The sequence below is a fragment of the Neophocaena asiaeorientalis genome, unplaced genomic scaffold (assembly GCF_003031525.2).
Source record: "Neophocaena asiaeorientalis asiaeorientalis breed wild unplaced genomic scaffold, Neophocaena_asiaeorientalis_V1.1 scaffold825, whole genome shotgun sequence".
NCBI lineage: Eukaryota > Metazoa > Chordata > Mammalia > Artiodactyla > Phocoenidae > Neophocaena > Neophocaena asiaeorientalis.
In genome coordinates this window covers 812,554-828,676 of record NW_020173937.1, presented here as the reverse complement: position 1 = coordinate 828,676, position 16,123 = coordinate 812,554, and the positions used below count along the sequence as shown (strand labels likewise).

Below are 16,123 nucleotides of genomic sequence, written 5' to 3'. Positions count from 1 at the left end.
GCACTCGCGGGGCTCCCAGGTGGCCGCGGGGAGACGCGGGGCGCGCACCGCTTCCGCTTCCGCCGAGCAGCTCCCCGCACCCCGCGCAGGGCGCGCCTCCTTGGCGGGGCTCGGGGACCAATCCCGGGAAGGCGGCGCTGCCGGCCCCCTCCCCACCGCCTACCCCGCCCATAAAGCACCTCTGGTGCAGAGGAAAGCAGGGCTGCGGGACCCTTCTGCTCGGTCTCAGGATGAGGTTCTGGCTGAGAAATGACGAGATGGCCCTGGAGGAAATGGTGCAGAGACTGAATGCGGTTTCCAAGCGCACTGGTAGGCGGAGCCGCTGGCCCTGAAGCCCGTTCTTGAGCTTGACATCATGTGCCGAATCTAGGGAGATGCGGCTGGGTTTTCTGTAACAGCCTGCATTTCTTCTTCCAAGCTGAGGTAACAGGACAGCAGAAGGACGGCTTTGGTCTGGCAGCTGATAGGCTCCGTGGCCGGTCAGCCCGATTTTATTCCGCCTGGGAAGGGGGACCGAATTGCAGATTGGTGGCGGGCTTTCTGGGAGACCCCAGGTTTGTAGGTGGAGCCGTGGTCTGAAATCTGCTCACTCAACCCGCATTTCGGCTTCATGGCTACAGTCGCAATGGAGAAAGCGTATGTGTTTGTGGCCTGAAAATAACGTGAGCCCGGGCGTTTGGAGCTGGTGTAGGGCTGGCGGAGCGTCAGAGGCTCGTCTTGAGGAGGGGGAAGCTGGTCGGTCAGGTAGTTCTTCTCTCCACCAAATATGACGCGAACCTAAGACAGATGTTGGAACGCGGTGTGGCTGTGGAGCGGGGCACAGCTTGACTCGATGCTCGTTTTCTGCCCCGAGTAAAGGATGACTCACGATTAGCTTTGAGGACAAGTTCCCAGGGGGTCGTTTGGATTCAGGAGAGCCCTGCGCAGGCCGCGCTGGGCGCTGCTTTCAGGCGGTCACTTCTGAGCCTTCCTGCTGCGTGTGCAGGGGCACATCGGCCTGGGCTCGTTTTCCTTGAATGAGTGGGAAATAAGCGGGTATTATTAACAGTGAGTCGCCAGCCTTTTGCCTGACGTCGCCCTGCGTTGTTACAGACCGTGGCCTCGTTGTCTGAATAATGCTTTCCTGAGAGATTAGGTTACTTGGTGTGGGGCATGGTATCCCCCCACCCCTCTCTTATAAGCGCGGGACCCAAAGATTTGGAGAGCAAAGCAATGACTAAGTCGGTGTAAACACACTGTATGTGATGGTCTAACCGAGACTTTGGGAGACATTGTTTTTAATGGTGATTTTTGTGATTAAAGCTACTGGATTTATTGTAAATGGGTCAAAAGCAAATAAAGCCATTTTGTGCCACGTGGCCCCTTATTCTTAGGAAGGGACCCCTTTTCCTGACAGGCAAGTCGCGTTTCGCTGGGTACAGGATGTGGCGTGCAGCTGAGGTGAAGGGCACGGGACTGGGTTCCAGGTGCCCTCTGCACTGGGCTGGAGCTGGGATTACGGAGCCAGCGGGAACTGTTCCCAAGAGTGATGTCATCCCTGCGTTTCAGGGATGCAGGCTTCTTGGTGAGCTCGGGAGACGCCTGTGCACTTAGAATTGTGAAAAGGCCTCATGCCCAGAGCGGGGAGGTGCTGACCGCCCCCCGAGTCATGCTGCGAGCCGGGCCCTGGGGGACCATCGCCTCGCTCTAAACAGCAGCTCTCTAGGTGTGTCCTTTGACACACCTGTGCTCCAGGCTCCAGTCTCACCAAGACTCTTGAAAATCCAGGTCAGCAGATGCTGGCCTTAGGAACACCCCATCGGGCTTGGTTAGCAGAGACCTGCTTCCCTCCCACTAACGCCGCCTTTTCACTCCTGCAATGGGGCGGTGCCGCCGGATGGAGGCTGTGAGACATGGCGCCAGGCGTGTGTCATGCGGTGTCGACACGGTGCCCCCCGCCGAGCGTGGGTGGGTTACACGTGCTCTTGTGGGAACAGGGATATAGGTCACTGTAAACCCCCTGCCAGCTCAGGTCTGTATCCCGAGCACTTCCTCGGAGGAAGCCCCGTCCGTCGCAGAACGGCTCTGTCTGGAGGCCACAGAGGTCACCTGGATGCTGCCGTCGCGATTCAGGGGAGGGGCTTCGGAGCGGAGGCTCGGGTGCCCTGAGCTCTCCCGGGGCTGGGTGGCAGCTCCCTGCCCGGAGCTGGACCCTCCGAGCCCCTACCCCGGGCTGGCAGCGTCTTCTCTCGCCTGCTGTGCGGACGGGCCGCCCCCTGATTTCAGCTGCAGGGTTATCGTGGCCCCGTGTCCTCCAGGACAGTCATCATCCGGCTAGTCCGCCTGTGAGGGAGGCGGATGCTTGCCACCCCTGTGGCCTGTGAGCCTGTTGACCTTGAGAATTTAAATTCTCTGGACTCTCGAACTCAATCTTTAGTCACAGGGCCAGGACTCCCTTCCATGTGATTGGGCTCCTCTTCCAGCATTTTCATTGTTTTGGTTTTCTCCCTAGATTTGCAGTAAGTGGTGACAAAGTACGAAACATTTGAGGCAGGGATGCTAATGGATCGAGTCCTTGTAACATTTGCCCAACCGGAGCGTCTGGATCTTCTGGAGGGAATCATCTCAGGTTCCGGGGCCACCCCTAGAGTTTCTGATTCAGGAAGTCAGGGGCCTGAGAATTTGCATTTTAAGTTCTCAGGTGACGTTGAAGGTACTGGTCCAGGAAGCAAAACTGGAGAAACACTTAGTAGAAACGTCTTCAAATCTAGTGCCACCTTCTCCACTGATTGCCCTTGAGCGAAGTGCCATCTTCTGTCGTGGGTGGACGGACGGACACACGGATGGATAAGGATGGATGGTGGGTGGACGGACGGACACACGGACGGATAAGGATGGATGGGTGGGTGGATGGACGGACACGGATGGATAAGGATGGATGGGTGGGTGGATGGACGGACACACGGACAGATAAGGATGGATGGGTGGGTGGACGGACGGACACACGGATGGATAAGGATGGATGGGTGGGTGGGTGGACGGACGGACGGATGGACCCATGGACGAGGTTGCACACAAGACAGTAAAGATAGAAGCTCTACCACATTTCAGAGTTTTCATGTCTCCTGATGAGGGCTAACAACTCCTAGCTCTTTGCATGTTGAAGGAACAAATCATTGGTTTGCATCAGGACGTAAGCAGTGAGGCCGTTCAGCCCCGGGACCCTTACTCTTTATCCAGACATCTTCCTTTCTGCCCTTTCGGTCCCATCATCTCATCTTTTACACCACCTTCAACCACAAGGCAAGAAGCTAAATGCAACTGCTGTCCCAGCTGCTAACTCGGCCTGTTGGGGGCAGGGATGCTGTCCCAGCACCATCGTTTTAGCAGCACCTGAGTACATGGTGTTCACGTGTCTGACCTGTTCCCTTTAAGGACCCAGGCGTCCCACAGCCGTGTCCTCAGTTTGCAAGAAGTGAGGCTTTGTAGGGTTCCTATCTCTGAGCTCCCTAGAGAGCCCCGACAGAGGGAAGCGGATGTAGCTTTGTGCCAGGCCTGACCTGAGCCGTCTCTTTGTAGGGAAAACAGACACCGTTGGGTGGAGAGGACGTGCAGGAGACTGACGGCCCAGGGGAGGGGCCGCTGCAGCCACAGCCTGTCCTCGCCCGTGCGGCCTGCACCCCGTGGAGTCCGCTGTGCGCTGGGTTGTTCCTAAGGAAACCGTTCGGCTCTGCGGCTGGTCGTTGTGGTCCTGCCGCCCCCCTGCACTCCCGCCCCACCTGGGACAGCCTGGCTCCAGCTCAGGACTGCCACCTCCGCCCCTGGCGCACCCACTTCTGGCCCGAGGCGGGCTCTGCCCTGGTCGTGCCTGGTCCCTCCAGGATGTGCCTGCCTGGGCAGGGGACTTCCTCCCTTCTGCGTGGCAGGGCTTGTGGTGGCTCTTCTGTGTCCAGGGTCCCTGGTGACGCTCACTCCTTCCTCCGGACCCCCGACTGGTGCCCACGCCCTGTGGTTGGCATCGCTGGGGCTGAGCTGCCTTTTCTCTGTACCAGCCTGAGTCCTACAGCCAGTGAGGCGGCCCGGCCCCCCTCCCCTACCATCAGTGCTGCGAGGAGGGCGGTCACCTCTCCCCGCCCCCTCGTAACACTTCCTAGGGGCTTGCTCGGGATGACAGATCCTAGGGGCTTGCTCGGGATGACAGATGGGAGCACAGCCCTTCTCAGCTTTGTAAAGTGGAAACAATGGCTTTATCGGAAGAGCTTCCACACACTGGCGAAGCAGTAAGTGGTGCTGAGGGCAGCGTTTGCTGAAGTTTCGTGAACGTGCCTTGGTCACCCGCCCTTGCAGCTGTCCTCTGTCTCGAGATGCTTGGTGCAACCCCGGTTTCCTCCCCGGGACTGAGCAGGGTTGTCTTTCTGATTTGCCAGGTACCGCCTCTGAGGTTCCAGAAGCGCCAGGCTTCGCGTCTCCTCGAGATGTGGGGACTGTCCTCTTCCTGGGGAAGTTGTGCTTCTCCTGGGTTGCTTCAGGGAGTGAACCCGGGAGATGAGGACGCAGGGGGATCTTGGGGTGAGCGCCCCCCGGCTGATCGGCAGCTGGAACCTGGTTCTTTCTTCTCTGGTGGGTGGAAAACTCTGAGGATTCACTTAATACCTCTTTGTTAGGTGTTTGGTTTTTCATCTTTGGCGTTTGCTTTTTCCCCATACATAAACAGACCAAACATGGGCAGTTAATGAGTCAAAGAAATCGTGTGCTCCTCTACAGGACTTAAGATCTGAGCAAATGATTGTCCAAATCTTGTGTTTTAATAAAAGGAAGAATTATATCTTACCAAGGAGAGGTCAGCATGTAATTAAGAAGCTCCCTTCAGCCTCACACCCCCTTGCCCTGTGCAGAGCTGGGCCTCGGCTGGCCACGCCCTGGCCTCTATTCACGTTATTAACTACGTCATTTGACTAACATCCCAGTAATGAAAGGTGGGGATTCTCCAGGCGAGTGAGAAGGAAAAGGAAGTGCCCCGGGGGAGTGGGAGTTGGCTCAGGGGGCCGGGGCCGATGACCCAGGCGGGGCAGGTATGCAGAAGACACACACCTGCGAGTCCGGGGCCCAGGCCCCTTTCCCCAGCTCAGACCCCACAGATGCACACGTACGAGAGGAAGTCGAACTCCGGGGAGGAGACTTCCCAGAAAATTTAAAGTTGAGAATACAAAAGAGCCGATGGTTCTTTCTCAGCTTTCGAGCTAAGTGCCTCTTATGTGTCTCAACTGGGGTTTCAACGAATGCGCTGGGTTTTTGCTTTATTCCGTTATTCGTAGTGTGAAAGAAATGAGTCCCAGCCTCAAAGCTTGACCAGTTCCTCATGCTTGTTGTCATCGGCGTGGCCGTGGTACTTACTTCAGCAAAGGGAAGAACTGGTATCAAAATGTCACCGGATGATGACATCTTGGACGAGATATTAGGGACGGTGAACTAACGCCTCCCATACGACTTCACTTTTGTAAGGGTGCTTTGTCTTTAAGGACAAAATTTTCTACTGTTCGATTCCTGAATCCTTCAGAAGGGGAACGTGTCATTTGATACTTAAATGATAACAAAATGTGGAAAGCAGTCGAATGCACATAGACGGTAGGTCTCCGTGGTTTATCAGTTTTATAACTATGCCTCCATCAATTCTGGAGGACTGAAGTTTTTACTGTCTTCTCATCTGAAACCACACCCTTAGTGTGGACAGGATCACTCATTCCTGTGGACACTTTCATTCATTCACTCACCGGATGCTTAGGGAGCAGAACCAAGGCCGGGCGAGCAGGGCGAGTATGTCCACCACATGGAGTGTTACTGCGAGGTTCTGTCCGGATCCGGAAGCTTCGCCGGGAACAGTCCTCAGACACAGCTGTCACTAAACGTGATCACTGTTAGAACCTGAGCAGTTCACGGGCTGCGTGCTTGTCCCCAGCACGGGGAAGACCCTTATGTAAAATGTGACCCAGCCACGACCCAATCCGTGTCTTTGATTTTTGTGGGAATTCCCTGGCGGTCCAGTGGCCAGCATTCCACGATTCCACTGCAGGGGGCACAGGTCCGATCCCTGGTCAGGGAACTAAGATTGTGCATGCTGCAGCCAAAAAGAAAAGAAAAGAAAGAAAGAGTTTTGCACACACAGCTTAGAAAGGGCCTGAATCACCTTGTCATCTGTTATCTGTGTTTTAAAAGATTTCTAAAGTCATACGCCTTGGGCATCATCTCCAGATGTTGTCATGATTGGTCAGTCAGTTGTGACGTACCCTTTATTTAAAGCAATTAAGCATATCATTTAAGAAGCTCGTTTTTAAGAGTAACTAGTTCCAGACTCTGTATGGCCTGTTTCTCCACACATGGTTTTATTCCTAGGTTACAGAAGCCTCTGAGTTTTAGAACCATAGCAAGTCTTACAGGTTACCTTGATCGCCCAGCTCCCAGAACTTTCTTTGTTAGAGGGAAGACATGTGCCTGGAAATGACAGAAAGCATCCCTACTCGATGCCCCTCCTGAACACGGGACAACTTAGGAGGGACTGGCTGCGCGGCTGCCTCAGGAACCGTCACTAGATGGGACCACAGGTTGTGGCCGAGAGCGGTGCCAGGTCATGGGGCTGAGCCCGAGGAGGGCTCGTCAGGTGTGTGGCCGCCTGTGGACCTCAGTGCTCACTGGACCCGAGACCACACAGCCAAAATGAATCCCCTCTCCCCCCGACCCAGTGCAACAGGGGCACCAGGCACCAGGTCGAGGAAAAACCCAGGGAGGGATGAAGTGGGCGGTAGGGCCAGGCTTGTCCATGCTTCGCGGGGCAGGGGCTCCTCGGGTGCACGTGTGCTCACCGGTGCGACGGCTTCATGGGAATCCACTGACTCCACGTGTGAGCCACGGGCTGCCCTCTGTACGCGGTATCCCAAGAAGGGCGAGGGGCACACTTTTTGCACCTCAGTTCGGAGCGTGGTGCTCCCACCTGCGTCCCGCCCCCGGAGGGTTGAATTTTCAATCACCCAGTGTCTCACTTGGCATCAGAGCTGCACTGAGTGACTCCCTGCTCCCCTGGCAGGATTAAAGGCTCTTTTACTGCCAAAAGCCATGCCATTTATGGAATTTCCTAGTAACTTGAGGCCATGTTGTATGAAATACACCCCTGGGTCCAGAGAAGTGAGTCCGCTTCGTGAATGGCCTTCAGCTTACCCGGCCAGCGCCCTCCCAGGAGCCCTGGCTCTCAGGAGTCTTTGTGACGCTTTCCCGGGGTCTTGGGGAGGAAGCACCCGCCAGGTGCTGGTAAAATCCCGCGGTCTCAGGATGCTCTGACACCCGAGGCTGCAAACGTGCGAGACAGAGAAACCAGCGGTTTGTGAGTGAGGCCCCAGCGCAGAGCAGACTTCTGGAAAAGGGTTTAATTAGTAACATCTTTAAAGCAATTAGATATTTGGGAGAAAGTGGATTAACCCCGGCCACTGGGTGGGAAGACCGTACTGGGTCATAAACCGTCTGCACCGGTGCGTGGGGGCGAGTTCTGACTCACCGGCCCGACCCCCAGCGTTCAGGGTTCTCTGTGCGAGCCGCACGCACGGGGAGGGACACAGCCCAGGGCGACGGCTCGCTGCGGATCCCGGTAGGGACCACGTTCCACGTGGCTGTTCCCAAGGCGCTGCACCCTGGTTGCGGGAAGGAGCCTCTGTCCCGGACGTGCCACATCAAACGCACCATCTGTTTCCTCTGGATCATGTGCCGGGCCAGCCTCTCTCGGAAGCCGGTGTGAAAACGCAAGCGTGGACGGCATCTGCTCCGGCTTGGGTGTCGTGTCGTGTCGGGAGCGCTCGTGGGAGGAGGGTGAACCAAGGCGTCATGGTGCAGCCCTGTCACCCGGGCTCTGGGAAGGGCACCCAGGTGCTCCCCCCGCCCACCCTGCGACCTTGAGCATCTAGTAAGCGCCCGGAGCCCGGGGAGCCTCGGTGTCACACGGCGTAATCGGCACGGACCTGCGTGCAGGGCTCTGCCACGCCCAGGGTGCCCGGCCGCCGGCCCGCAGCACAGGCGTCCCGGGACGGTCCCGGGCGGCCTGCTCGGGGCCTTGGCCGAGGGGCGGCTCAGCGTCTCTGTGTGGAAAGTGTTGCTCACCAAACAAAGCAGCGTTAGGGTTTCCTCTCCCTAGCCGAGCTGCAGGAGTGACAGGGGGCGGAACTGCCGGTTTATTTCAAGAGAGCCCGGGCCGTGTCCCCTGAGGCCCTCCTGCCACGTTGTTTGTTTGGACGTGAGGCTTCCTGAGCTTGGAAGGGGCTTTGGCTCTAGCAGCCCCTGAGGCTGGGAGCTCCGCCACCACTCCCCACCCCCAAGGAAGGAAACGCCCAGGACTTGCAAGTAGACAGCTGAGCCTCTCCTCGCCCACAGCAGAGCCCTTCCCTGACGAGTCCTGCGCCCTGCAGCCAGGCCCCCCGGTGGGCAGCTGCCCGAGTGGCCTGGCGGTGCCGGGCGGTGTGGGGACCGTGGCCTGGACGTGCACGGTAGACCCGAGGTCACCCGGGGCCTTGTCCCAGCGCAGCGCGCAGCGCGCAGCCCACGCCCGGCACCCCCGCTCCACGTCCCGGAGTCGGCTCGGCTTTCGAGTGAGTGTCCCCGACGGAGCCCTGCGGGGCAGCCCTCGAGTGAGCCCGTCCTGAAGACCCGCTGCCGCCGCTGCCGCCACTGTGTCCCCGGTGGGGAGACGACACGATGGCCGAGAGGGGCGCGTCCCGGGGCCCCCCCGGGCGCTGGCTCTGCCCGCTTCCCCTGCTGCAGTGCTGGAGGCGTCGGGCGGCCTCACGGTGCCCACAGCCCGGTGAGGCGGGACGGGTGGCGCTGGTCACGGGGCGTGGGAACCAGCGCCTGGGTCCCTTGGCGGGCGGGCGGCTCCCTGTATATTTCTTTCACCTAAGAAGTGTGTGCCACTCACAGGACTTTTCGGAGAAAGGCTGGAATAGAAAAGCTGTGTTGGGCAGCCTTGACTGAGGCTGGGGTGCGGCTCTTATCTGGTTCACTTTGTCCTCTGTCCTGAGGGCCCCGGGCTCTGGCTGGGAAAGGCTCAGCCAGACAGCGCAGGACAAACCCTCGTGGGTCTCGAAGGATGGTTTTTCTGGCTGACTGCCCCAGGAGTGGGGCTTCCACGGGGCTGACTTGGAGAAAAGAGCCCCGTCTCCCTGCTCTGCTCCTTCGGCAGGGGGCCCCTTCCTCCTTCGGGGACCTGGAGGGCGGAGGGGGGGGGTGCTGACCAAGGCACGCTCCGCGCAGCCATGAGGCTGGGATCGCTTCCCAGGACAGACGCCCGTGTGTCTGCAACGTGCGGCATCAGAAACAACAGGTCAGAGCCGGCCCCTCTGTGGCTCGGCCCACGGTCCTCTCCTTTTTGGGGAGTGTCGGACAGCTGCCTGGTGCTGGGGGGCACCGAGAGAGGGGGCAGGGCGCCCCGACTGGACGGAGCTGCGCGCGTGGCCCCGGTGGAGCTGGACTCAGCCTCACGCTGCCGGCTCCGTGGCCGTCGTTCTGGGCTCAGCCCCGTCAGCACCCACGACGCAAGGCCGTTCACCAGGTCTGCTGACTCCTGCCCTAAACTCAGCGCGAGGGGCCGTCACCAGGGGCTGCATGGGCCCCCACCTGGCCCGGTGCACACAGGGGTGTGAGTACTCCGTCAGACCTTCTCCTGTCTCCCTCCCAAGCCCGCGGTGGGCTGGGCACTCCACCCGGGCGGCAGGGTCCCCGAGTAGCCTGACCGGACGAGCCCTGGCCCTGGGGATGTGTGCCGTGGCTTTTAGGGTGGCACCCAGGACCCCCAACCCCAGAAGGACTGAATTGTTGTCCTGACGCCCGGGGGGGGAAGGGTGGGGCCTGAGTCTGCCCCCCACTCTCCAGGTGTACGTCGGGGCAGTGGATCTGGGGCTCCAGGGGCCCTATGCTATGAAGTGGGGCCCCGAGGGTCCTCTCTCTGTGGAGCAGGGGTGGCTGTGACCATCGGAGATCTGGGGAAAGGGGGCCCTGTGACCGGAGCAGCTTCTCTTTTCCTGGTCAGCACATTAGATGCCTTTGTTCCGTGCTCTGCCTGTTGGTCATGAGGACCCAGCGTGGACGGTGGGCAGTTACCTGCTCTGTGACACACGTGGCCCCTGGTCAGTGTGGTTCCATGCAGCCTCCACCTCCCGCTCTGTCCGTCTGCTCCCCACACCCCGCCCTGTCTGGCCTGGCCTTTCTGGGATGAGTTTCCTTGTCCTGCAGGAGCAGTGCCCAAGCTCTTGGGTCCCCACAGCATCACTTTTTCCTGCTCCCATAGAAGCAGTCTGGCCGCAGCTTTCCTTCCTGCCTGTGAGTTTGCCCTGGTTCCTTCCTTGCAAACCCATCCATGCACATGTCTAGGTCAGGCTGGCCTCTGCGTCCCATGGACAGACCTTCCCAGACACCTCAGCCGTTTCCCTGGGGGGAGTGTGGAAAGAAGCACCTTCAAGTTAGGGGATGAACAGGTCAGACTTCCCGCTGCAAGGTGAGGGTGCAGGAGAAAGTGTGGCTGTGAGGCTGTGGTCCTTTGATCGCCAGCGTGGACATTATCAGTTCACGAAGGGGAAGTCAGGGGCAGCTACCTGATTGTCGCCTCTGCTCTGTTCCTACAAGGAGCTGCCACCCTTTCAGAAGCAGAACACTTCCTGCAGTGGGCCCTCGAGCAGTGGGGAGGAGGGTCCACTCTGCTCTGGGACATTTGGGACTGAGTCCCAACGAGCAGGAAAGCCAACTGTTTCCCTCAGAATTGACAGTTCTTTATAGGAACGTGTTCCAGGTTGTCACGGACAGTTTTGCACAGAACCAGGACTGATTTTTAAAAAAGCAGATAAACCCACCTTAGGCGCATGGGTGAGCTGATCACTGCAAGTGAGCGCAGAATTTTCCCTTGAGCTTCCTGGCAGCTGATGCAAAAAGGGGAAATGTTTAAATGCAAGGTCACGTGCCCAAAAAATAGGCCCTTCTGGAAGGAATTCTGGAGGAAAGCAGTCGCTCGTCTGCGTGCACTAGGGGCATTGGAGCAGTCAGTAGGTGGCGTCTTCGGAACGTTTTCTTTCCTTTGGAAAATCGATGCACCTGAAAATGTTGAAAACAGCACTAAATGTCGGCGAGGCCCTTTCAGAGTCGGCTGAGGCATCAGTGTGGTTCCAGCCTTTGCCTGGGCCCCTCCCCCTGTTGTTCCAGGAGAGCCTGTGTGAAGTGGGATCTGACTTGGGCCGAAACTGCCTCAGGACACCAGGCCACAGGCCGCGGAGCTGCCGTTCCCGTGGGCCTGGGAGGTGGAGGCCCAGGTCTGTGCCGAGGCCAGAAGTGGGCGGTGAGGTGCCCGAGAAGGCCCAGTTTCCTTAGAGTAGCTGCAAGTGGGCACGAATTTGGGAAAGTACCGTCAACGCTCAGCCCTGATGCTTTGGGTCTTTCCCACTCGGGTTTTACACTGTGAACCTGGTTTTCATCTTTGTGGGAGTTAGAGGAAGCTGCGGGCACTTACCCTCGCCGCGGTCATTACGTTTGGCTTCTTGGAGCACACGGCTGAGAGCCGATGGGAGCTGTAAGGACAGAGAGGACGTGCCGCTTTAGTCACAGTGCTTTCTCGGAGGAAAGACTCGCCTTGAGGTGTCTCCCTGCAGGCCGCACCACTGTGGGTAAGGAGGCGCTTCACAGCCTGAGGAAATCTGGCGGTGGTTCATATTTTTATTACTTTGAATTTCAGGCAACTTGGTTGAAGCCCGTCCTCTGGCCTCCTGCTCCAAGCTCCCAGATTTCCCCAGATCCAAGGAGGACACAGAGTGGGGTGTTCAGGCGTCTGGGTCTTGGCGGGGTCTCGGCCCAAGGAGCCCTGGGGCTGCAGGCCCCCCGCCAGCCACCTGCCCCAGGCCCCGTGGTCTGCGCGGCCGGGGCTCCATCCACTGCGCAACAGGGAGCCTCGCTGGCACCTGCTGGCTGGGGTTTGGGGGCTCTGCCCACCGTCGTCTCTGAGCACTGGGGGAGGGGAGCCTTCCCGCCATCCCCGTGGTGGGCGGGGCAGGGCCACCGTGGCAGCCGGGAGGCACAGCGTTCTCTGGGCTCTGAAGGGGGGTCCCCAGGTGGGGCCGCTGCTTCACGCCCACACAGCTTAGAGATGCACACCTTGAATGGAAGTCCGGGAAGAGATGCGAGGGGCCTTGGACGCAGTGCCTGTGTCTGCACTCCCTCCCCTTCCTGAGACAAGCGTGGCACCCTCTTGGACTTTATCAGATGGGACGGGAGGGTATCGTCTGATTAGCACCTCCGGCAAGTCCCGGGCGGAGAGGAGCACGTCCCTGCTGGAGAGCACAGGTGTCTCGCCCACGGAGGTGTATGTCCCTCGCCCGCGGAGGTGTCCCTCATGCCTGGAACCGAGGCCGGGACAGCTACACGGCCAGAGCCTGTGCGTAAACACGCGGGGCGGGGGGTGGTGGAAGCGCTGGCCCGCGGGCCGGTAGCTGCCCTGTGATGGTGCGTCCTGGCTGCCACGTGAAGCAAAAGTAGAAAGCCGGCTGGTCGCAGGCAGATTCTAGGGAGCGAAGCTCAGCGGGCGGGAGCTGCCGGGGAGCGGTGGCCCCTCAGCCACGGGAGACGGGCAGCTGCCCACATCCCCTCGGAGGAGATGAGAAGCTACTACGTTTACTCTGACTGCTGCTCCTGGCTGCTCTCTGTAGCTGAGGGTGAGCCCTTTGGGGTCACTCCCCGGAGGCGTGAGGGGACGGGGCAGGGACCCGGCCGTGGTGGCAGCGGCTGTGCGGTATGGACGTGGCACGTGCAGGTGTCTTGTGTTGACAAGGGAGGGTGTCTTGGTGGGTCACGTGCACCCTGCATCCCCTCGGCATTCGGAACAGCTTGGGGATGGGGTGTGAGCCCTTCGCCCAGTTATCGTTAGACGACTCTCCCTTTGGCTAATAGCATAAGCTCTGCCAGTCCAAGCCTGGTGCAGCCAGCACCACACCCGTCAGAGCTGCAGCCGGACCTCCTTCAAGCGCCCTTGAAGGACGAAGGTCCATGCAAAACGCAGAACAGAGCAAAGCCGTTAGCTACGCAGTACCGACGAGCCCGTGACAGAGAGGCACGAGCTGGCAGCTCACTTGGACGTCAGCTGCTGGTGCGTCAAGTGCGGTTCAGTGGCAGAGCTGCTTTGTGGCGGGCTTTCCGGGGAGCTGCGACTGCTGGCGAATCCCCCTGGGCCGTCCCGGCAGGACCCGGGCCACGCGCTGGCCACCGGATCTCCTCTGGGCTGAGTCCCGTCCTCTCTGTGGGAGGCACCCTGGGGTCGCCATGACCGGTGGCTCGCTCTTAACCACACGCCTCTCTGGGCCCTTCCCCAGAGGACAGCGGGGACAGGACGGCCGAGGGGCTGCCTGTTCTAGGGGCACAGGCCTGGGGGGCCACCGGGTCTCTGCCTGGGTCTCATGTGGGTGGGATGGAGTCTCTTACCGCCCGCCCCTTCCAGCACTTTCTGGAAACACTTTTGGCACCGAGGGGTGGACACTGCAGCCCCTGGGCAGGGTGGGAGTGCCCAGGACGCAGCCCAGGTCCCCCTGAGCCCGCCAGGCATGAAGTTAATCCGGGCAGTGCAGTTTCTGTTTTGATTCTCTGGCGTTTTCACTTTTGTTGCATGTCCAAATTCCCCTCGGAACTGCTGTTCACGTGACAGTAGCATCCACAGAGCGGGTGCCCTTCTCCCCACATTTGGCTAAAAATACTCAGCTGGTGAATTAAAACTGAGTCAGAGCGGCCATGGGGAAGTGGAACTCGAGCTCCTGGGACCTCAGCGTCTCATGTGGCCCTGAGTCTCAGAAAGCTCCGCTTCCGCCGCGAAGAGCAGAGGCCAGGGGAGGCGGGCTGGGGGCGTATCCGCACCGGCAGCAGGTGTCGCTCAGAGCTGCTGCCCAGCGCCCGTGCACGTCAGACCCGGACGTGGAGGTGGGAGAACGTCCGCCACGAGGGCAGAGGCGCCGTCGGGACCGCCGTCAGGTGGGGCACACCCAGACCGAGCCCTCCCGAGGGCCGCGGGCGTTGGGCAGAGGCGGCTGCTCTCAATAGTCTGCGTCTCGAGGGGCTGTAGGCAGTGAACCGAGGGTGGGAAGCTTCCCCGGGGAGGCGTGCCCAGCGCGGTCCTGCTGGCGCCGCCGTGTTTGCTGTGATTCCCGGGAAGCGTGAGTGATATCAGCGAACAGCCTGGCAGCACGAAGGCTGTTTGCTGCGTGGGCGTGGCTGCTTCTCACCGGGCGCGAGATGCTTTTATGTGCTTTACGTGCTGTGCTGGCTTTTCTTTCCCCAGTGTGGTATGGGGAGCAGAGGAGGTTCAGTACCTGTGGGATGTGGTTCTGCGATATAAAAACACGCATCTAAAACGTACAAAAGAGCACGGAGAAGCGGCGAGGCCTCCTGCTTCGCCTGCGTCTCTGCGGGTGGCCCCAGGAGGGAAGAGGGTTCCGAGCCCCCGGCCCAGCGCAGGAGCCTCCACTCGGGTCTGCCTGGCTCACCTGAGGGCGGCGGCCCCTCTGCATCCTGTCCCCCGGCCCTGGGGCACCCGAGCTGGGTGGGCAGCAGCAGAGATGCCCCCTCCCTGGCCGGCTGGTGCGGGGCATGCGGGACCAGTGAGACTGACGGAACAGGAGCGGGAGGCTGCAGCCCCTTCCGTCCGGTCCGTGCACCGAGGCAGGGCCAGGACGCTCCCTCAGGCCCCCGGTGCCCCTGGCCAGGCGCCTGCACAGGCTCCACCCTGTCCTCTAGCGGGTCCGGCCCCCATGCTCCTCCCCCGAGACTGCCTGTCCCTCCCACGGTCCCCCCCACCCCCCCTCACCATGAATCAGGCATCTCTTCTGAGCCCAAAACAGTTGGCCCAGCGTCTAAGTAATGTTTAGTTATGTCCGGTAGCACAAAGGTAAATGGTGTTTTAAAATAAAACACGTTGGCTTCAGAGAGTTCTTCTTTTGTTAACAGCTTTATTGGAGTAGAATTGCTTTACAAGGTGCGTTAGCTTCTGTATAACAAAGTGCATCAGCCATATGTGTACATATATCCCCACAGCCCCTCCCTCTTGAGCCTCCCTCCCACCCTCCCTATCCCACCCCTCTAGGTGGTCACAGAGCACCGAGCTGATCTCCCTGTGCTATGCGGCTGCTTCCCACTAGCCATCTATTTCACATTTGGGAGTGTATACATGTCCATGCCACTCTCTCACTTCGTCCCAGCTTACCCTTCCCCCTTCCCGTGTCCTCAAGTCCATTCTCTACATCTGCATCTTTATTCCTACCCTGCCCCTGGGCTCATCAGAACCTTTTTGTTTGTTTTTTAGATTACATATATATGTGTTAGCATGTGGTATTTGTTTTTCTCTTTCTGACTTACTTCACTCTGTATGACAGTCTCTAGGTCCATCCACCTCACTACAGATAACTCAATTTCGTTTCTTTTTATGGCTGAGTAATATTCCATTGTGTATATGTGCCACATCTTCTTTATCCATTCATCTGTCGATGGACACTTAGGTTGCTTCCATGTCCTGGCTATTGTAAATAGAGCTGCAGTGAACATTGGGGTGCATGACTCTTTTTGAATTATGGCTTTCTCAGGGTATATGCCCAGTAGTGGGATTGCTGGGTCATATGGTAATTCTAGTTTTAGTTTTTTAAGGAACCTCCATACTGTTCTCCACAGTGGCTTTATCAATTTACATTCCCACCAACAGTGCAGGAGGGTTCCCTCTTCTCCACACCCTCTCCAGCATTTATTGTTTGTAGATTTTTAAAAATTAATTAATTTATTTATTAATTTATTTATTTTTGGCTGCGTTGGGTCTCCGTTGCTGTGCATGGGCTGTCTCCAGTTACGACGAGTGGGCGCCACTCCTCGTTGAGGTGCACAGGCTTCTCATTGCGATGGCCTCTCCTGTTGTGAAGCATGGACTCTAGGCACACAGGCTCAGCAACTGTGGCACATGGGCTCAGTAGTTGTGGCTCACGGGCTCTAGAGCGCAGGCTCAACAGCTAAGGCACACGGGCTCAGTTGCTCCACGGCATGTGGGATCCTCCGGGACCGGGGCACAAACCCGTGTCCCCTGCATTGGCAGGGGGGTTCTTTTTTTTTT

At 58.9% G+C, this 16,123-nt stretch overlaps 1 protein-coding gene across 1 annotated transcript in view; it reads left to right on the top strand.

The window, feature by feature from the left end:
• The first annotated feature begins 230 nt into the window (after positions 1-230).
• MCF2L (MCF.2 cell line derived transforming sequence like) overlaps positions 231-16,123 on the top strand; it is an 83,914-nt gene continuing 68,021 nt past the window's right edge. The window contains exon 1 of the mRNA XM_024752647.1: positions 231-309. Within this exon, the coding sequence (XP_024608415.1) occupies positions 231-309 (79 nt within the window). The remainder of the gene's footprint in view (positions 310-16,123) is intronic.